The 22,523-nt window shown below is 45.5% G+C and overlaps 1 protein-coding gene across 3 annotated transcripts in view; it reads right to left on the bottom strand.

The window, feature by feature from the left end:
• Positions 1–41: 41 nt before the first annotated feature.
• The window catches only part of ITGB3 (integrin subunit beta 3), a 44,996-nt gene continuing 22,514 nt past the window's right edge, over positions 42–22,523 (bottom strand). The window contains exons 10-15 of one of the 3 annotated variants that reach the window (XR_002646761.3): positions 18,348–18,570; positions 17,336–17,436; positions 14,910–15,029; positions 9,240–9,406; positions 5,518–7,749; positions 42–3,961 (exon numbers count right to left, since the gene is read on the bottom strand). Coding sequence is in view for 2 of the 3 variants with exons in the window: in XM_022589073.3 (XP_022444781.2) it covers positions 7,684–7,749; positions 9,240–9,406; positions 14,910–15,029; positions 17,336–17,436; positions 18,348–18,570 (677 nt within the window). In the remaining variant the exon portion in view is untranslated. The other 2 variants (XM_022589073.3, XM_022589072.3) reach the window with 2 other exon arrangements.

Genomic DNA, 22,523 nt, shown 5'->3' with positions numbered 1-22,523 from the left:
CCCCCCACATGAAGGGCAGGGAGAGACCAAAGAAAGAGGCAGACCACTCCACATTGGTAGGTGGCAGGTTTAATAAGCAAGGGAACTTACATACGAGGCTTGTCTTGGGAGGCTGCAAGACAAGTAGATTTCTGCACCCACCCACCAGAACCCTGAAAGTTTATATAGAGGCTCTGGGAAGCAGGGAGGGGCAGTATAGCCGTAGAGGATTAAGAAGTACAAACTATTATGTATAAAGTAAGCTAAAAGTACTAGCCAATATTTTAAAATAACTATAAATGGAGTATAACCTTTAAAAATTGTGAATCACTCTATTGTAACTTATATAATATTGTACATCAACTATACTTCAACAAAAATTTTTTTTAAATTTTAAGTTTATATAGAGGCTTTAACAAGCTTCAGTCATATATAACATCCGGACAGTCTCAACAACACCTTACTGTCTCAAGGCTACATCCTTGAAAAAGTTCCCACTGTGGAAACAGTAAGCAAAATGTACATTCCAAGGACAGGCGAGGAAGTGAGGAAGCTCCAGTTGGCCAGGTTCAGCTTGTGGGTCATCCAGCAGTCTCATCTTCTTGATTACCTCCTCCAACAATGCTGTAATAGGGTAAGACTTGGGGGGCTTGGGAGGGGTGAGTTTACTTTGCATGTGGGAGGACTATAAATTTGTGACCATGGGACTTCCCTGGTGGACGAGTGTGTAAGACTCGGGGGGCCCAGGTTTGATCCCTGGTCGGGGAACTAGATCCCACATGCATGCCACAACTAAGAGACCACATGCCACAACTAAGAAGTCGACATGAACAACTAAGAAGTCTGCATGCTGCTGCAGCAAAGAGCCCGAATGCTGCAGCTAAGACCCAGCACAGCCAAAATAAATAAATGTTTTTAAAAAATAATAATTTGTGACCAGAGGGTGGACTGTGATGATTTTTAAAATATGTCCACAAATACTTTGATGCTTGTATTAGTTTTCCATTGCTACTGTAGCAAATTACCACAAACATCATGGTTCGTGGTAAAAAAACAGCAATTTTTTACCTTACATTTATGGAGGTCAGAAGTCCTAAATGGGTCTTACACGGCTAAAATCAAAGGCTGCATTCCTTCTGGAGGCTCTAGAGGAAAATCCATTCTTACCTTTGCCAGCATCTAAGGGCTGTGTTCATTCCTTGACACATGGCCATATCACTCTGACCTGCTTCCATCATTACATTTACTACTCTCATTCTGATCCTCTTGCCTTCCTCTTATAAGGACTCTTGTGATTAAATTAATCCTACCCAGATAATCCATGATAATTTCCCTATCTCAAGATACTTAATTACATCAACAAAGTTCTTTATTCCATGTAAGGTAGCATATTCACTGGTTCTGGGGATTAAGATAGGGATATTTTTGGCTGGGGGTGGGAGTGGTCACAGGCAATGATTTTGTCTACCACAAAGTTCTTCTTTTCAAGAAGTGGCATCTAGTTCCCTCCCCTTGAATGTGGGCTAGATTTAGTGAGCTATCTATAACAAAGAGTATGGCAGAAGTGATGATGTGACACTTAATAAAACTAAGTAATAAATGACATGGCAGCTTTCTCCTTGCTCTCTCTTGGATTACTCACTTGTGGAAAAGCCAGATGACATGCCACGTGAACACTCAAGCAGTCCTATGGAAATGTCCTATTGTCGATAGCCAGCATGGAACTGATGCCTCCTGCCAACAGCCATGTGAATAAACCATCCTGGGAGAGGATCCTCCAGCCCCTTTGAACCTTCCATTGACTGCAGCTCTGGCCAACAGCTTGACTACAACCTCTCGAGAGACTCTGAGACAGAACCACCCAGCTAAGCCATTCTTGAATTCCTGAACACAGAAACTGCAAGATAGTGTTTGTTGTTTTAAGCTGCTAAAATTGTGTGGTAATTTGTTATACAGTAGTAATCCCCTAGGGTCACATCTTGATCCATGATGTCTGCTTACAGTCTAGCCATCATCTCTACATTCCAGCCTGCAGGAAGAAGGAAGGGGAGAAGAAAGTCATGCTCCCTCCCTTAAGTGGCACTTTCTGGAAGTTGTGTGCACCTCTTTCATTAACATCTGTCAACAGACAGCCATCACACACCTAGCTTCAAGAGAGGCTAGGAAACAGTATTTATTCTGAGCAGCCATGTGTCCAGCTAAAAATTAGGAGTTCTAGTACTATGTGAGAAGGTGAAAACAGATACTGGAGCACAATTAGCAGTCTCTGTCACAGTGGGTGATTATAAGGGTACGGAAAAGTAAAGTCTGGCATAGATCCATCAACATTTTTCCTTTTTCTTAACAAAATATTTCCATCGGCCATCACATGATATTTATACAGGCGTCACTCTGACCTCTCCAAAGAATCATGCCTATTGTGCTTGAGTCACAAAAAAACTAATATATTAGGTAAAACACAATGAATTGTGAAACTTTTTCCTTTCAAAGATATTTTCAGGGACACTGTTAAAGAATAATTTACAATGGAGGTTTTGCCTAAAGTCTCTTAAATTTCCTAAATTTTGCTTTCTAGATACTTATATTCCGTGTGCATTCTTTGGTGTACTGTCAGAAAATACACAGCTAATGAAAAATATTTCCTCTATGCAAGAGGCTGGAGAGACATCACTATGACATTAGCAGCTGCAAGGAACACAGTCATGTTCCTGATCTATAATTTTCCTTTCACACACAATCCATTCTTGGATACCCACAGTAAGTGGATTTTTAAAATTTTATTTAACAGTATGGTTAACCCCGATCAAAAGATTTAAAACTGCCTCCTTGTGTGCTTTAATCAAACTAAAACAAATTAGGAAAATGTATTTCCAGAATATATTACAAAACCAAGTAGAAATTATTTTTCAGCAAGTATTAAATAGCTTATCTGCAAAGCATATATTATTGTTTCCTTACATCATTGTGAAAAATGATGGCATTGTAATTCCAAGAGAATCTGCTTATAATTGGTCCCAGTGGTCATTAGATGTCTATTATAATAGAATTCAAACTACAGAGGTCAAGAGTTAAAGGATTACACATATACTTGACATATTGCTTTCCATTTCATTTTCACATAAAGTCCTCCATTTTCATCCATTTAGTCATCAGTTACCATGACGTAAATAAAACAAGGAATCTTACAAAATTTCACCATATAAGGACTCAGTCTAGGTTCACATAATCTTTTTATGATGACATGTACTGTATTGTGTTTTTAAAAATGTACATTACGTAAGGAATGTAAGACTCAAAGGCAAAGATAACAAATGTTCTATAAAGTACTTCAATGCCACACTGTCAGTGCTTAATAAATTTTAAATAGCAAAAAGTGAAGTTACAAATTCTAAAGTCTTATTCTGGCATCCTATTGGATGACACTGTTAATAATTAAGATTTTGATCCTATCTCCTGTGAATTAATGCAGTAAGAGTATTTTCTTGCTTCAGCTTGGTACACACAAAAGGTTCTTCTCTGCCAGCCAAGTATCCTGTTAGCGGTTTTTTTCCCCTGTGATTCTGATCTATTACTTCTTTTAGTTTTTCATGGGAATTTGTGGCTGTGAGTGAACCCAATAAGCCTGTGATTACTTAACTTGGAAAATGGATTGAAAGTAGACTTTCATTTTGTGTGGGTAGATATTTGGTTTTCTTAATCTATCAGCCAAGGTATGTTCTTAATCTTTTAGTAACTGAGCTGACTTATTGTAAACTTCTTTCTAAGCCAGAAAGGATAGGTATGTGATTCCTTAAATCAGTGGTTCTCAAACTTGAGCATGCAAAAAAATCACCAGGGGGACTTAGATCATCTGGTCCTAGGGCCGACACTTTGAAACCCACTGCCTTAAACAAAAGTTGGAGTTTGGAAGAAGTTGATTCCAAGCTTCACAGATGACTTTGAGGGGTTCAAGACTTCAGTGGAGGAAGTCATTACAGGCGTGCTGGAAATAGTGAGAGAACTAGAATTAGAAATGGAGCCTGAAGATGGGACTGAATTGCTGCAATCTCATGATAAAACTTGAACAATGAGGAGTTGCTCCTTATAGATGAGCAAAGAAAGTGGTTTCTTGAGATGGAATCTACTCTGGGTGAAGATGCTGTGAAAATTGTTGAAATGACAACAAAGTGTTTAGAATATTACACAAACTTAGCTGATGAGAAAGAAGCAGCAAGGTTTGAGAGGACTGACTCATTTTGAAAGTTCTACTGTGGGTAAAATGCTATCAAACAGTACTGCATACTACAGAAAAATCATTTGTAAAAGGAAGAGTCAATCAATGTGGTGAACTTCATTGTTGTCTTATTTTAAGAAATTGTCACACCCTCCCCAGTCTTCAGCAGCCACCACCCTGAACAATGAGCAGCCATCAGTATTGAGACAAGACCCTCCACGCGCAGGAAGATTAGGACTCGCTGAAGGCTCAGATGATGGTTAGCAGTTTTTAGCAATAAAGCATTTTTTAATTAAAAAATAAAAAAATAAAAGTTGGGCATTTAAATGGTCCTGTAAGTAATTTGCCATTAAGCCTTTATTTTACTAATTTATGCTTCCTGCAGACAAAACCTAGACTAAATTGACAGTTCTGTTGAGATTATACAAGTTCCTAAAAAATCTCCAATTAAAAAAACAAAACAAAACTCTGACTCTCATAACAGTAAAAATGTACTCATTTTGTTACTAAAGTCTAAAGAAAAGCTCTAGGTTCCAAAACTAACTTCAGTTCCCGGAATCGTCATCATTCTGTTACATTTGGAAGCACACTTGTTCTAAAATAATCATTTGTGAGGCAATGACACTCTTATTCACCCAAAGGAAACAGAAACAACAACACAGGAAGCACTGGGCAGCCTTAAGCCAATTCTTTTTGGAAAGCACATTTAATTCACCGTTGCACAACTCAAACAGAGGAGGTGGTTAGGAGGTCAGGACATCAGGTAGGTAATTTCAACCAGGAATATTTAACAAAGAGAAATATCTTGAAATCATGGATGGTCTAGGAATATCTGAGAGGTAAAGAACTGACTTCTTATGTGACAACTTGTCAGGAATGTTCAAAATTTCCCATTATTGTCCACAGACCCTGAGATTGAACGTAAAATATCTCCAAAAGAGCTAGGCACAAGTAACTTCTTCGGGCTGTTTTGTCTGAGGCTAAAACACTATTTTGATGTTCACCCTACACAATGCCAAAACTGACTGCTCTTTGCTATCTCGGGAGCACAGCTCAGCTTCTCCCCACATACAAACAGTACTGATCTTCAAAGACTGTGAGCCTCATTCCAGAAACTCAGACAAGATTCTTACTGTTTTTTTCATCCTTTGAATACATGTTCCTCCTCCTTTGATACAGTTTCTTCATATAAACCATTTTATCTAAAGAAAGTGACCAACTGTTACTCCAGTGGAGTCTCTTCTCAGTAGCCAAAGGTTATAGTTAGATTCTAAACTTCTTGGATTCATGATCATCCCTCCCCGTTTATCCCTCTACAACATTACCATCCTCAACAGGAAGGTGTAATCCACAAGTGAGGCAGGGCTCGGTCATCTGTCCTGTTCCTAATCCCAAGGCTTATTCTCAATGTTAACACACGGATACAGAAGACACATTGCAGCTACTTCTTATGGAGTCCTCTTCCCCAATTCGTGGATGAAACCATGTGCAAAGCGAACAAAGAAATAATAACTAAGTGGAGCTTAAGTGCTACAACAGGAGATGTAACTACCAACAACAGTTGGAAAAGGGGTTCTATGAGACGACAGAATGAAGCTTTTTCACTGAGAAAGGTGATATGGGATGACATCTGCTCTTGCCAGAGCCAGGTCTCCCAACTGAAAAAACAAACAGCATCAACATCCCACAGAATCCTGACTGCATGTTTGATGCCACAGTAAGTCCCAGCATCACAGACTGTTGGTACGGAAAGAGACCGCCTAGACTGGCTGGTCCAAACCCATCATTTTTCAAACTAGAAAACTGAGCCCCAGGAAAAAGAAAGTAACTTGCCTTAATTAAGGTTAAAGTTCCTTAGCTGCAACACTGAGGCCAGGACTTAGATTTTCTGACCATCAGACCACTGTTTTTAGGCCCTTCCCTTTTTCTTGGGGAGTGGTGGTGGTGGTTAACGTTGAACGAATGTAAACACCAATGGAGTTTTTCTGCTTTTGCTAGAAAAAAAGAACAGCCCATTTACCTCCTCCTGCTTGGGAAAGGTCCAGCATGTCCATGTGTCCATCCCCGCAGGCTTCAGGGATGAGAGAGCCCTTACAGACCCAGCAACTGGGCAGCAACTTGCTATGAATGATGCCAAGTGGGAGTGTCTGCATCCAGCCCAGGTTTGTGTGGCTTTTCACCCTTTTCTTCTTCATCATCAAATAAAATTACAAATATAATGCAAGTGTGTTTATATCTATGCTCCTTTAGATTAAACAAGCCTCATCATGGTTTCAGGTGCCCCAATGAGAAAAATAAAACAAAATTGCACTTGTGGCCTCTCAGATTAAAGACTGAGTTAAAATGAGGTTGCCCGGCCCATAGGAGAATGGGCCACACACGCTGATATGACTGGCCCATCATTCCACCCTGGCACTTATGCCCAGCAGACTCAAAGACCCGTGGGAATGACTCCTTCACAAGACACCCAAGAGGTAGATAAATGCAATCAGCCCCATGGGTGGACGTAGCACACAGAAGCACAGGGTTGGGTGTGTGGAGGTGCCTTGGACACGAGACAGAAGGCCTGAAGGGTGAGGCCAGACCTCTGGCTCTAACCATAGCACTCTCCCTGGAAGGAATAGCTTCTGGTCATGAGAGAAATTCCCAGTATGTAGCAAATGTCTATAGTAGTGAGAGGGTGGAATAGGAGGTAAAGAGGTGTTGCTGGTCTAAGGGTGACACACTTTTTCTACACGAATCACTAGGGTAGAGCTGTCAATGAGGCAAATCTGAAGGGTTAGGATTATGAACTCGGGAACTCGGGCACCTTAACCCCAGGCCATGCATGACCCGTGGGTGACCCTGCCATTCTCACTCCCAACAGACCAAAGAATAGGTAGAAAGGACTTCCTTTAGGAGAGAACCATGCCGGACTGAGGTGATGGCAAAGACAGGCAGCTCTGATGGTTCAGCTCTCCCCGGATTTCTCCTTCTGCCTGAGGGAAGGGAGAGGAGCTAGGGGCATGGATGACACAGCAAGGCTGCAAAGCCTGGCAGTTCCTACCAGAGCTGCTGAGAGTCAGGCCCAAGAACCATAAACACAGGGTAAACCAAGGCCCCTTTCTCTGAAATGAGAGGCCTTGGCCCTGCCCTCCTCTTTAAGAGAATGGCCTGAGAAGGAAAGCTGGCTTCCCACTGAGGTAATGAAGAATACCTGCTCAGCTACTAGGTCACCCTCAGGTTAAGCAGGTAGACTCCCTGAAGGAGGCGTTCTGAGGACAAAGGCGAGGAGCTCTGCTTCTCTGGGACACATCACAAGTTTTAAGTTACACACTCTCCCACACGCAGCACACCCACATGCACACACGCACAGAGACCCACATTCTTCCCACCCACCCCACTCCAAGCCCCCAATTCCGCCCCACAGGTATTGCCCCTGCAAACATGACAGCAGAGACACCCACAGTCCTGGGACAGTCTGATAGTGATCTGAGGATGACTGCCTGTCATTAAGTGCCCCGATAGGTGATGTTGGTGAAGGTGGACGTGGCCTCTTTATACAGTGGGTTGTTGGCCTGCGGAGAGAACAGAAAAGTGTCTTACAGCGAATTCCTCAATTCTTCCCTACCCTCCGGGTTTACACGTCATCTGAGATGTTTACCCAAGACACTCTTCTCTGGGATACACCATCGATGGACTGCTTGATGCTCATGGTACTCACACATTTGCTCTTAAGGAGGGAATGGATAGGAAATAAGAGGAGAGATAAAGTGGAATGCTATCCTGCCACCACGCCTAAGGGGTTAAATTCAGCCCATCACTTTTGGTGATCCCAAAACACTTCAAGGTAGCTTTTAGCCAATACTTCCTATTTCCTCCCTCCCTATGAACTCTCTCTTTTGCCTTTCTCCCTTTTTTTCTTTGTTGTGACTGTGATTGGGAGTGTGGGCAGAGAAGAGAAATGTAGCAGGTGGTGGCTGGAACATATAGGACCACATTTGCTCAAATAATTCTTAATCTGTTTTCATCTCATCCCTCAAGCACTACCCACAAACTGTCACGTTATCAGGAAAAAGGCCCTCACTATCATTCGGTTTCCCAAATTATTTTCTAACAAAAAGTGACAAATCCCATTAGGTCTAGTAGTCCTTAGTGGTAGCCTCAAGAAACAGAGCACATTCTCATGTGCCTCAGAGAGTCAGGATTTCTACATCATCTGAACAGAAACATCTCAGTTTCTTGGGACCCTTGAGTACAATGGCCTGAGGTCACCATCAAATGGGAACAAACTTTCAGCCTAACCTCAGGTATTCAGGGAGTCGGTCATTTGGAAGGTCCAGAAAAAAGTTAAAATGTGGAACACGAGCCAAAGGAGAATAGAGTAAACTTAAGTATACAGAAGGTTCTCCATAAATGCTTGTTTGATTGGATTCAATCAGGATAGACTTCAGGGAGCGTACTTTTAAGAGGCTGACCCAAAATAATTCCTATCATAACCTAATTCCCTCCCACAATCGGGGAAGCTGCTTAACTTTTCTATACTCAGTTTCTTGGTCTATAAAATGGGAACAATAATGTTACCTACCACATAGGGCTGTTATAGAGATGAAATAAATTAATACGTAAAAAGCATTTAGAACAGTTCCTGGTAAATCCTCAGTAAATGTTAGTTATTATTATCTGTCTCTGTTTGTGTTTAATGCTTTCATCAGTAGTGTATCATGTATTACTATATGTCCTCAGTGTAGGATTCTCAAGTTTGTCCTGTCTTCCTCACTCAGAGAATACGTTTCCTTTTCATCACTTCGCAGTGTCCAGAGCAGAGCTGAGCCCTCCCTGTGCTCAGTTGGTACTCACTGACGCAGTAGAGAGAGAATCAGGTGGTTTCCAAGAAGCATACGGACAACAGGACAGTTAGGCCATCTCTCAACTTCCAGAACAGAGGCTAACCGGGAAACTACGGTGCTGGCTGACACTGGCCACCCTAAATAACCATCTGCTGCTTCCTCTTGAGACCCTCGAACCAGCGACTGAGGAAAATGCCCAGCTCAGCCCAGCCTCTTACTGTGTCCCATTTGGCTCTGGCTCTCTCTTCCTCAAATTTAGCAAACTCCTTCCGGTCATGGATGGTAATGAGGAGCTTCCAGATGAGCAGAGTAGCAAGGCCGATGAGCAGAATGGCCCCCATCACTGAAAGCAGGACCACCAGGATGTCAGGGCCCTTGGGACACTCTGTCAGGAGAGAGCACAGAGCAGGGTGGTTGGCAATGGAACAGGAATCATTCGAATTGGCTATAAATAAGATCTTCTTGACAAAGTAATAAAAGTATTGCGTTGGCCAAAAAGTTCGTTCGGGTTTTTCTGGCCAGTGATATAAAAACCCGAACGAACTTTTTGGCCAACTCACACTAGAACGTTATCTAAAGGGAACAGGACTTATAAAATAAGCCAATTAATTTTTTAAAGGAGGGGGGTACAAGCTTTAGAGCAGCAATAATCTGTCCTGATTGTTTTAAATGAGAGGTTGTTAGTTGGTCACCCACAGGCGGAATCTAGCCTACTCTGTGTGAGTCCCCACAATTGGATTTTTGTTTTTTAATTTTTTAAAATAAATTTATTTATTTTTGGCTGCGTGGGGTCTTTGTTGCTGTGCGCGGGCTTTCTCCAGTTGCGCAAGCGGGGGCTACTCTTCGCTGTGGCGCGCGGACTTCTCATCGCGGTGGCTTCTCTTGTTGTGGAACACGGACTCGAGAGTGCAGGCTCAGTGGTTGTGGCGCGTGGACTTAGTTGCTCCGCGGCATGTGGGATCCTCCCGGACCAGGTGTTGAACCCGTGTCCCCTGCATTGGCAGGCGGATTCTCAACCACTGCACCACCAGGGAAGACCCACACAGTTGTTTATTAAAAATTTGATTTTGTGGGCAACACTGAATAATCAGGAGATTCTTCCCTTAGAATTTCAGATTCTTCTTCTTCTCTTTTTAAAAAAAAAGTCAAAAGACCTAGAACCACTGAACCTATATTTTTATCGGGTTGTAAATGGCTAGGGCTGAGGAGCAGCTGCCCCTTTTAGATGGGACACGTTTTCAGTTTGCCAGACTCCTCACTACTCCCTCTTTTCTCCACTAAACAGAGGCAAAGTGTGACCTGTCATTGAGTCTGTGCCACTGTGGGCTTTGGAGCCAGACTGCCTGGGTGTGAACCCTGGCTTTCCACTTACTCTGTTATGTGACCTTTGATAAATTATTTAACCTTTCTAGTGCCTGTTTCCCATTTCTCCATCTCTAACAGTAATAGCCCTGACTTCAAACCTTTATTATGAGGAATAATTAAGTTAAATACACTGAAAGAACTCAGAACAGTGCCTGGCAGAGCCAGTGCTCGATAAATATCAGCTACCATTATTACTGGTGCCCCTGCTACACGTGGCTGTTTTCCCTAATTTACTTACCCAGCTCCTGTAGGCATTTGAGTTAGCTGCCCTGGTTCAGATATCTAACATCCCTGAGGGCTGGGAACCAATGACAATTTTAGCATACTTTGAGACTAGGAGGCCTGCCAGCCAAGACAATATTTTGGGTTTCTTCCCAAAATATTTAGTCATCCAAAATCCCCCTATTGAGAACCGACTTCCTGTTCAATCCCAGTCAACAACCAACATAAACAGAGGTACGTCACCCCTCTGAGGGCCAAGATGAGTATGCTCTGAACAGCTCTGCTTCCCATCAACCACAGACGTCTGATGAGTGACCTCGCTCCGGTAACTTCTCAGGTGTTATGTAATTAGGTGTTTGTATATGTGAGTATTGATGGGCCTGGAAAGGAGTCACACCTACTTTCCCCACTGTTTCGCACCTTCTTCTCTAAACATATACACTATGCTCACCACACACTACCCATCCCATCCCACAAAATTACAACCTGTCTATAATGAAAGAAATGTCTGGAGAGAGGCTGTGAGGTTCCAGTGTCCGAGGTCCTAGGAGTGAAGGGCCCCCGTTCTTCTGGGAAAAGCAGTTACGAATTCTCTGGAAGACTGAGGTGGGGCTGACCCTCAAACCTCAAAGTGGAATCTCTTCAATTTTACATGTCAGTACAGGCAGGACAGGTAGAATGCCAGATCTTAAGGGGAAAAATTAAATCTCTTAACCATCTGTCCTGAGAGGGGTGGATGGCAGGCTTCCTGGAAGCAGACACAAGATCAGGCGGTCTCTGAAGAGCCCTCCCAGCCACAGTGATGACGACCCATGGTGGGTGATGACCCAAGGTCAGGGAAGACAGGGTAGGGTTAGCAGACTTGACAGACAAAAGTACAGGAAGTCCAGTTAAATTTGAACTTCAGATAAACAACAAATAACTTTTTAAGTATGTACCACATATTGCATGGGACATATTATACTTCATCAGGCAACACTATCTGGAAGTGATGAGGGCTCAGCTCAGGGGAGCTCATAACCTGAGGGCTGAACACCACTTGGCCAATGCCAAACTCTGGTGGTGCCCTCTTCACTGCCCTGCAGTGGCTCAGCCCTTCAAAAAGGACATATGCAAGGACATGAGTTAGGGAAGAGAATGAGAATAATCTCCTCCTACACTCAGGGCCTCAGACGCTACCTTCTACTAAAAGCCAGAGACCCTGAAAATGATTGGAGGTTGGGGTGAGAGGAGAGGCAGAACGTGGAATTCCAGGACTACAAGGTAGGAAACGTAGGTCTAGGGTCCCATCTCCTAATGTGGAGGAAGGGGTCTACTGGCAGTAAGCCTAAAAAGTTACCCTCCACTCTGTTAACTAGTTATGTGTTACCATCCCAGTTATCATCATCTTCGTTCCCCACAACTCCAGGAAGTAGATTCCAGTCTCAGAATACCAGGTCAAATGATTCGGTAAGTGATACAGCAAGAGCACCAGCCGGATTGTTGTAACAAAGAGATGAAGTAATGTTAAACCCCAAAGCAGGAACACACTGCCCTTCTGTAATGAGAAGGGACAATGGTACAGATCGGGAGGGTGTGGGAAAATCCATTTAATGTGTTAACACAGGTGGATGGGAAAGTGTGAGGAAGTCATGGCCAAACTAACCTACATCTGCTCCGCCAGAGAGATATACCCAGACTCCTCCCTCTCCACTTCCCCATGCCAGCCTTCCCTGAGTCACAAAATAAAACTAAGGTGATGCCCTTTCCTTACCTTCCTTCTCCCTTATAAAGGATGAGAGTTCTGGAAAGGCTGATGAACAATATCGCAAATGGGGACCCCATGCTTTCCTCTACCCACGGGGACAGCAACACCCTGGGTGACACAGATGTAGCCCTCTTCCCACCTTCAACCCCTCCCTTCTTTAAGCAGCTAAAATTCTGCCAACAGATATTAAGTCTGTCTGTCTCCTAGGAATAATCAGTCCTCTTAATTCATTCAAAAACTGTGTATTAAGTATCTTCTCTGTAAATGACTGAGCCAAGTATGGGGATATAACAGTAGATAAGACAGACACCATTCCTGTGTTCATGGAACTTATGGCCAGCTGAGGGAGACAGCCACTACGGAGAACAGTATGGAAGTTCCTTTAAAAACTAAAAATAGAACTACCATACGACCCAGCAATCCCACTACTGGACATATACCCCGAGAAAACCATAATTCAAAAAGTCATGTACCACAATGTTCATTGCAGCTCTATTTACAATAGCCAGGACATGGAAGCAACCTAAGTGTCCGTCATCAGATGAATGGATAAAGAAGATGTGGCACATACATACAATGGAATATTACTCAGCCATAAAAAGAAACGAAATTGAGCTATTTGTAATGAGGTGGATGGACCTAGAGTCTGTCATACAGAGTGAAGTAAGTCAGAAAGACAAAGACAAATACCGTATGCAAACACATATATATGGAATTTAAGAAAAAAAAACTGTCATGAAGAACCTAAGGGTAAGACAGAAATAAAGACACAGACCTACTAGAGAATGGACTTGAGGATATGGGGAGGGAGAAGGGTAAGCTGTGACAAAGTGAGAGAGTGGCATGGACATATATACACTACCAAATGTAAAATAGTTAGCTAGTGGGAAGCAGCCGCACAGCACAGGGAGATCAGCTCGGTGCTTTGTGACCACCTAGAGGGGTGGGATAGGGAGGGCGGAAGGGAGGGAGACGCAAGAGGGAAGAGATATGGGAACATACGTATATGTATAACTGATTCACTTCGTTATAAAGCAGAAACTAACACACCACTGTAAAGCAATTATACTCCAATTAAAAAAAAAAAAGAAGCAATTTGATAGTGTGATGAAGGCCCATCTAAAGGGAAGCACAGCTGCTGTGAGAATCAAACAGGTCACCAAATCTAGTCATCGGAATGGAGGCTGGAGGAGGTCTGAGATGGCTCATCAGGGGACGTGATATATCTAAAGCAGAGGCATTCAAACATTGGGGAATATGTCACAATTACCAGGAGCATTAACAAAGGACACAGAGGCATAGGCCTGTGGAAGTAAGACAGGGCTCAGGACTCTGGATTTTTTAACAAGGGAACATACAAAAGTTTGAGAACCACTGCCCTAAAGCAGGGGCCAGCAAACGACGGCCCAGTAAGCCAAATGCGGCTGGCCACCTGTTTCTGTAAACGCAGTCAGACCCCTTCATTTGCATATAGTCTATGGCTGCTTTCCTGCTACTGTGTCAGAGTTGAGTAGTCACAGCAGAAACCACCTGGCCCACAAAGCCTAAAATATTTAATATCTGGCCCTTTACAGAAAAAGTTTGCTGGCCCCTGGTCTAAAGGATGATTTGAAGAAACTCCTATGGCTGTAAAGAATGTCCAGCGACCGACTGATTTACCCTCTGCCTTCAGAAATTGTTCCTTCACTCCTGAAAGTTCTTGTCCACCCCTCCCATCCCCAACGCCCGCCACACTGTAGCCTTTATCCCTCTGCAGTGTCGTTACCGATTTACATGCCTCTCTCCCCCATGGTCTGTGAGTACCACATCTGCCTTATTTACTGTTATAACCCCAGCACCTAGCCCACTGCCTGATATATAATAAGTACTCAAAAATATTGTCAAATGATTCATTACTTAGTCCATTGTTTAAGGGAAAGAAAGGAGATGAAGGAAATAAGGGGAAGCAAGCAAATCTACCATGCTGGATGGTGACAAATCCGTGGTGGGTCTGTGTATGACGGGAAGAGCTCCCCTGCTTCCAGAGGGTCTTGAGAACAAGAGGTAACTTTTCAGCGTCCAAGGCAGCCTTGGGCCGGTGCCTCAAGCACTTAACCACATCCTGTGGTGAAGCTGGCAGGGGCAGCTTGCCCTCAAACCTCAGGCCTTCCTCTGAAGCAGCAAGCAGGTTGCTCTTGGCAACCATTTAACTTTTAGAAGAGCAGATGCCTTGTGCTGGAAAGTGCTAGAATTGAAATTCCTTACTTCCTAACATTATCAACCTCAAAAAACGCCATGCTATATATACTCTGTTCCTTGATGAGCTCCATACCTCCCTTCTTCCTCTCCTGACCCACCTTCTTATTTTTCTATCTCCTAAATTAGCAAGTAAGTTCTTGCTAATATTTGTATTTATATACCCCCACACCCAGATAACAGGCCCTGGCTTATCACTTGTAAGGTCAGGTTTAACCTGGCTGCCTCTGTTTAAGAGGAGTGATGGGTGGAAATAACTGCCTAATATTGGTCTCCCTCTCCCTGCGGGGCAGGGTTGGGACCCTCAGGGTTCACTCACCGGGCTCTTCTACCACATACAGGATGGACTTTCCACTGGAGTCTTCATAGTACTGGAATCTGACGACACAGTCCTCCTCATTCTTGTAGGTACAATTCACAGCATCCTTTCCAGTGTCCTCTGGGGGAGGGGGAAAGATGGGAGGATGAAAAACAAGGCAATTCCGGAAAGATGGAGCCACCTCCAAAGCCAGTCATGGGACGTCTGGGAAAGCAGGTGACAGGATGTCACGTACGCCTGACGTCAGGCGAGATGCCTAGATTCGAGAGGGCTGTGGTGCCTGGCAATTGCCTCTGGATGACCCTCGCTGATGTACTTTGTCCCTCACAGGCCCTTTTCGGTTCTTATTCTTTCCTCTGCAAGGGACATGACATAAAAGCATTACATAATCTGATTCAAAACCTGGCTCTATCACCTACCGGCTATGTGATCTTGGCTAAGTTACTTGACCTCATCGAATCTCTCCCTTCTTCTAATCGAAGAAAAGATACCCTCACTCACAGGGATGGTTGAGAATCAAACAGCATGAAGTCAACTACCCAACACACAGTGGGCGTGCCCTTCCCCCTCATTCCTTTCTCTACTTGCTCAATGATTCTCAATAGTTTGTTTACTCAGCCCTTATATTTCTTCTATTTCTGCTTCCAATCCAGCGTTCCTCTCCAGAGACATCTCCTCTTCTCTGACTCCCATCATGTTTTGTTGGCTTCATCCCTTCTAATTCTAAAACCTGTTATTCTGACTGTGAAACTATGGGTTACCCTCCACCAGCTGCACTATGCCCCTACAAGATTAAGCAAAGGTGCCAAGGTCACACAGCAAATAAGTGACACAGCAAATAAGTGATGGAGTAGGACTAGTACATGAGTCTCAAAGTACATCCTACGGACTTTAACTCAATATGCCTTCAGTAAACCAGTAGTATTACAGGACAGTGGAAAGAGTAAGGATTTCAGGATTTAGTTCTGATCTTAACTCACCACTCATTTGCTTGGACAAGTTACTTAACTTTCTTGAGATTCAATTTCCTTATCCTCAAAATGAAGATAACAATAGTACTAAGTTCTACTTTACTAGGTTGTTGGGAGAAGAATAAGATAATGTGCATGAAAAGATACTTTTATAATTTGTATGAGTTATAAAATTCCATACAAAGAAGCATTTATTTTTATGGTTATCATGGTGGGGGGCTGGGGTACTTATCGACTAACTTGGAATACCCATCTGGTCTAGATGATAAAAATATCTCTGGGCTTCCCTGGTGGCGCAGTGGTTGAGAGTCCGCCTGCCGATGCAGGGGACGCGGGTTCATGCCCCGGTCCGGGAAGATCCCACGTGCCGCAGAGCGGCTGGGCCCGTGAGCCATGGCCACTGAGCCTGCGCGTCCAGAGCCTGTGCTCCACAACGGGAGAGGCCGCAGCAGTGAGAGGTCCGCGTATCAAAAAAAAAAAAAAATCTCTTATCTCAGCAGTCTGTTCCATCTAAGCTAATCATAGGAAGCCTGGTCTCCTCCAGAGGAAAAACTGTCTCTTAACTCAATCCCCAAATCACGACCCTCACTCCAGCCCCACTTTTGATAGTAGCCAAAGGGTCCAGAGATCTAACTCCTTCCCATAACACCCCACCCAGAAGCTGGCTGGCTAGCTGTGTCTTACTGTGGCTCTCACTGAAAATGTGTTTCCTGCCTTCATGGGAGATCACCATCTCCAGAGAGATTGCCATCTCCTGGCACCACCCAATGCCTAGCTGGCCCAGATAACCACATCAGGTATGTGACAGCAGCAAAGATCATCTCCTTTTAAGTCAAGATGAAATACAAACCAGAATAATTGCAGGCAAGAGTTTTGCTCTCCAGCATGTTTCTATCTGTCTTACTCCAGGAGGGGCTCTGGAGAGCCAAAAGGGCTTCAGGCTAATGATTTTGGCTACAAATCCATAAGGGCGAAGGTTTCCCTATAAACCAGCAAAGCTGTATGCCTGGGCATTGCTTAACACTCTGAGTTAGATAAACTTAGTAAATGATTACTAGCCTACTAAGCTAAGATTATCATGGGTAACCACTTCCTCACTCTGTGCCTCAGTTTCTTCATCTGTAAAATGGGGTACATTATCTTCCTTTCCTTGGGGCGGTAAAGTTAGGGTTGCCTGATTTAGACATACTTTAAAGGGTATTTGCAGGATTTTGCTGAGCCCGTGGGCTCTGGGAAGCAGAAGGGGAAGGGACTGCTGAACAGGTAAGTAAAGATGCAGGAGGACTCTCAAGAAAGCCAGCTTTTAAGTGCCTACTGTACATCAGGCCTGCACAACATGCCTTTGAGGTAGGAATTACTCTTCCGTTTTACAGATGAGACTTGGATAGGTTATGGGATTAAATAGGAAAAATTTAGAACGTGGGTGTGTGCAACTGTATGACATGCCGAACTTACTAAGCTCCTTCACAGGCTCAATCTCATCACGACAGTAACGGCTGCAGGTATTCTCCTCGTACAGGGCTCCTCGGTTAAACTTCTTACACTCCACACACTCCCTAAAGGAGAGAGGACATAGGCATGAAGGCAGGGAAAGAACAAACCTCAATGTGTTTCAGTCTGGCTCTGCCTGCCATACACCAGGAAAACTGTTCCACCCCAGAAAACAAACACAAACAAAAACATTTGTAAGACAATCCTAGGGTCCCAGATAGTCACGTCTGGAGTTCGGGGTGGGAGTGCCCTCCTCACCTATAGGTAAGGCCAGGTAACTTCATTAAACTTCTTTATGTCCCATCCAAGACTGTGACAGGAGGGCAAACCCTATGCCACTTCTGGGAGCCTTAAAGTCAGAAATGGTCTCAAAATTTGGGGGCCCGGTGCAAAACGAAAATGTCAGGTTCCTTATTCAAAACTTAGTAGGAATTTCAAAACAGTGACAGCAGAACATTAAACGAAGTGTAGAGCCCTTCCAAGCACGGGGTTCTGTACAAATGTGCAGGTTGCACGCCCATGAATCCAGCTCTGCTTAAAGTAGTAAGAGAAACAGCAGCGCCACAGGCCTGTGCTAGCAGGGACTTCCTCTGACGCCCAGATGAGGCATCATTTGCAGCGGTGAACTTCTCCTGTTTCACATAGTGTCCTGCGTAACCCCAGCCCCACATCCCGCACAGAATCAGAACATGAGCACTGGAACACTCCCCAGGAGTCACCTGGTTTAGCCTTCCTCCCAACTCAGGGATTCAGGATCCAGCCTAAAAGAGAGGTTTCTCCAACAGCAGTCCAGCTGGTACTACTCTGTCCCCTTCACGCTTGGCTCTACCTCCAGTTTTTCCCCAAGTTTTCAATGGAAAGAGGAATGCTAGTCATTTGCTGTAACAGACTCCTCTCCCTAAAGCTTTGGTGAGTAAGAGAGAACCTGCACAGTCTGGGGGACCCCCAGACACTCAACTCTCTCCAACTCACTCACTTCTTAAAGGTGCAGGCATCAGGGCAGGTGGGACACTTCTCACAGGTGTCCCCGTAGGAGCCCGGCTGGATGCAGACGCAGCTGCCGCATTCACACTTGCCCCGCCCGCTGCACAGCAGCCCATTGCTGGACATGCAGGTGTCCGTGCGTGTGGTACAGTTGCAGTAGTAGCCGGTCCAGTCGGAGTCACACAGGCAGTCCCCACAGCTGCACTGGCCATGGCCTGAAAACACACAGCCCAAAGGGGCAGACCAGCCAGTGAGGCCCCACCCCAGGACAGCATCCTGGCTTTACCCCTCCTAACATTGCCACACTTTCACCCCCACACTGAGCCGTTAATCATCTTCTACAGTCCTCATAGCCTCATGCTTCTCTGCATGCTGTTCCCTCTGCCTAGATGCCCTTTCATCCTGTGACCACTACCAAACTCCTACTCACCCTTTAAAGCCCAACCCAAATGTTCCTTTCCCTCCGTAACTTTTCCTGACCTCCCCAGGCCAGAGCAACTGTCTGTCCATGTGCTCTCCCAGCACTTATAAATACCTCTATTTCAACCCTGATGTTCAACCCATTTGCTTGCTTATCTGTTTCTCTTTCTGGATTGTGAGCTCCCTGATGGGGGAGCACATATCATATTCATTTTTCCAACAATACTGATTAGCATAACATCTGGTACAGAGTAGGCATGCCATTAATGTTTATTTATCCATCCATTCAACAAATACTTACTGAGCTCATACCACAACCTGCGCACTGGAGACTCAGCAGTGAACAAGACATGCAAGGTCCCTACCATCATCATGGAGCTTACATTCTAGTTAAATTCCTGGAAATTCACACAAACCTCCACCAACATGTGCCCTGGGTTGTATTATCATAGTATTGCAAAGAGCCGTCAGCCCTAGTAGGAAAGACCTATTCACTTTCCTACATGAGTATAGGAACGGGACAGAGAGACTAGGGTGGGGGGTTGGACGGCTTAAATGTAGGCATTAACTCCCAACACTATATTCCCCTAATATTCATTTACCAATGAATATTGGTAAACTTGGCTCCTAAACCCTACAGAAAGGTGACTCATTCTGCAGGATTCTGAATCAGGAAGAACTGGGTGAACAATAGAAATCTGATTGTTAATCAGAGGAAAGGCAGGGAGCAAGGGGAAAGTAACCTGAATTGGCCTGAAAATCATGCCACTGTGTGAGCAGATGGGCCCCAAGATGGTGGAGGAGAGGGTGGTACACAGCCAGGCTCAAATAGTAACTAGCTGGCAGCCCTGTCCCCGGTGACCCCAGTGGGTCTGATAAATGTCCCTTGGCCACTATGGGTCCCTCTGGATGGGTATCACCCACTAAAGGATGAGTGATACCGGCATAATCCTCTAGGAACCACACCGGCATTCAAGACTCAGACACACCTTCACTGTGTGTGTGTCTGCTTCCCAAGAAGGAAGGGAAATACAACCTCATCTGCCCGAGCTGCCAGGGACATCTAGAGAGTAGAGCTACCGGGTTGGCAGAAGGGTGGAGAAAGAAGAAAGACTGCATTGTGAGGTTGGGTTCCCTAGCAGTATAGCTTGTGGTGAGGATTCTTGTTCCAGTGACTTACTGGGGAAGCAGAAGGGAAGGAGGGACGCAGGACAGGGCAGGAGGCAAAGGCTGGCAGGAATGCGGTCTCATCCGGAGACTCCCCACAGCCTGATCCCATGGTGGGCTCAGGAACGTGAACGGTACCACAATAACCTTGAGGCAAAGGGACTGGCTTTGTGTAACCCCACTGTCTGTCAGTCATTAGCCAAGCTCTGAGAGCAATCCAGGTCCTGTCAGCTGAATATAATTCTCCAGAGAAGGGGCAGCTGTGAGGTATTATCAGTAGCCCTACCAGCAGCTGGGGGATGGGTGGGCCAGCCAGCAGAGTGGGACCCCACAGTGTCCACTACACCCAGCTTCTGGCCACACCTCCCAGATAGGGAAAAGACATCACAGAGGCCTGGCAGCACTCAGAGGCCTCAGTCTCCTCTGAAACGCTTGTCCCATAGTGTTTCCTTTGTGAGGCTAAACAAAGCAATCTTTGAGAAGATTTGTGCAGGCCAGCCAGGGAGTGAGGTTGGGAGTGGAAGTGGCAGGCCAGTGCCACTAGGCTGACTCCAAGGCCCCGGCAGGGTCAACCCTTAAAAGGAAGCCACAGTGTGGTAATGTCACAGGACTGGCACCCCTCCAGCAAAACGGGTTCACAGGAAAGTCAGGGGAGGAGGGTGGGAAATGAAGAGAAAGTGTAAGAAAGAAGAGGGAGGTAGGGAAGAAGGCGGGGGGGGGGGGGGGGGGGTGGTGGTGAGGGAGGGAGGAGGAAAGGGAGGGGCCGGTGTTCCAGGTCAGAAGGAATGGAGTCACTCTCCTTATATAGCTTGACCTTCTGGACTGATGCCTCACTCCACCGCCCTCCTTTATAAGCCAGCCCTTCCTCTGACTTCCCACCTCCTCCATGAAGCCGCCCAGGCCTCCCCTGTCCACAGTGAGTCTCTCTCCGGAGGACTCCTATAACACCCACTTCCAGGATCTGGGAGGTTCTGCCTCGTGCTGTGAATTCTCCTTAGGTAAGTTAATGGAGAGCAAAACTGTCTTTTTCATGCCTCTTTATCCCACAACACTACGGCACACAGCACAGAACCTGGCTCACGTGGGTGCCTGATCAATCTATGTTCGTGGATGTGGCAGGTGGAAGAGTCCCTTGACGACAAGGACGCACGCCCTGACGTTTGAGGGGTGCTGAAACCGTGCGACCACGAAGACCATGCCTCCGGTGGGGAGGAGAGGACAGGGACGTCCAGGGGCTGAAACAATGGCCGAGACATAGTGCTCCTGCCTCATGAGCCCCTGCTTGAGCAAAGAACAGACCAGGGCTTCCCTGGTGGCGCAGTGGTTGAGAGTCCGCCTGCCGATGCAGGGAACACGGGTTCGTGCCCCGGTCCGGGAGGATCCCACATGCCGTGGAGCGGCTGGGCCCGTGAGCCATGGCTGCTGGGCCTGCGCATCCGGAGCCCGTGCTCCGCAACAGGAGAGGCCACAACAGTGAGAGGCCCGCGTACCGCAAAAAAAAAAAAAAGAAAAAAGAAAAAAAACAGACCAGGCCAGCAGCTCTGGGCAGGGACAATGGTGAGCTGGGCTATAAGCCTGGCCAGGTCAGGAATCATGCATGAGCCCCGTTCACCCATATGGACCGAGTGCCTGGCACAGAGCAGGTGCTCAAGGAGCATGTGTTCCTGACTATCTGTCAATGGAGAATGTGATGATGGTACCACAGGGTCCAGACCTGAGGCCAGCGGGCACCCAACACCCTGGCAGGAAGGGAGAGGGAGGCCTCTGAGAAGCTGCAGCGGCTGTCCGGGGTTCCCTCGTGTAATTGGCAGGAGCACACTGAGGACGGGCTGTTCTTGCACTGCTGGGAGGCAGGAACCAGCGCTGCTGACCCCGGCAGCTTTGTTTTGTGGCTTCAGTGTGGCCGGCAGCCAAAGGAAACACACTCTGGCCGGGGTCCCTCCCACATGCCTCAATCAGACCAGGAACAATCAGGCCACAGAGGAGCAGAGGACCTCCCTCCATCCCTGGTGCCCCCATAGGCTATGCGTAGGCCTCTCCTAGGGTAACGCTCTTCCCCTCAACCCCAACCTTCTCCTCATGGGTCTCCCATGTCAAACTTAACCATTCCCTTTGGAAACTAGAATATGATGTAAATACTATTAAATATTAGAAGGGACTGAAATTTCTGCCTCACACCCTAATTCAGATTGATCTGTGTGTATGTGTGTGTGTGTGTGTGTGTCTGTGTGTCTGTCTGATCTCTCTTTCCCATAATCTCTCTGATACCATTTTTCTCCAATCTCTCTCTCGAATTTTGTTGGCATGAGTAAAGGAAACAACTGTATAGCACAGGGAGCTCTACCTAATGCACTGTGGTGACCTAAATGGGAGGGAGTCCAAAAGGGAGGGGCTAACTGTGTGTGTGTGGCTGACTCATTTTGCTGTGCAGTGGAGGCTAACACTATACTGTAAAGCAACCATACTCCAATAAAAATTAATTTAAAAAAATGAGTAAAGGAAACAATGTTGTAGATAATAAATAGGAGCCATTTTTGTATTACTTGGGCATGCTTTAGCATGACACACATTTACGTTCCTC

The sequence above is a fragment of the Delphinapterus leucas genome, chromosome 19, assembly GCF_059928025.1.
Source record: "Delphinapterus leucas isolate spDelLeu-1000000601 "Yukka" chromosome 19, BTC_Dleu_Yukka2, whole genome shotgun sequence".
NCBI classification, from domain to species: Eukaryota; Metazoa; Chordata; class Mammalia; order Artiodactyla; family Monodontidae; genus Delphinapterus; species Delphinapterus leucas.
This window is presented reverse-complemented; position numbering and strand designations above follow the sequence as displayed.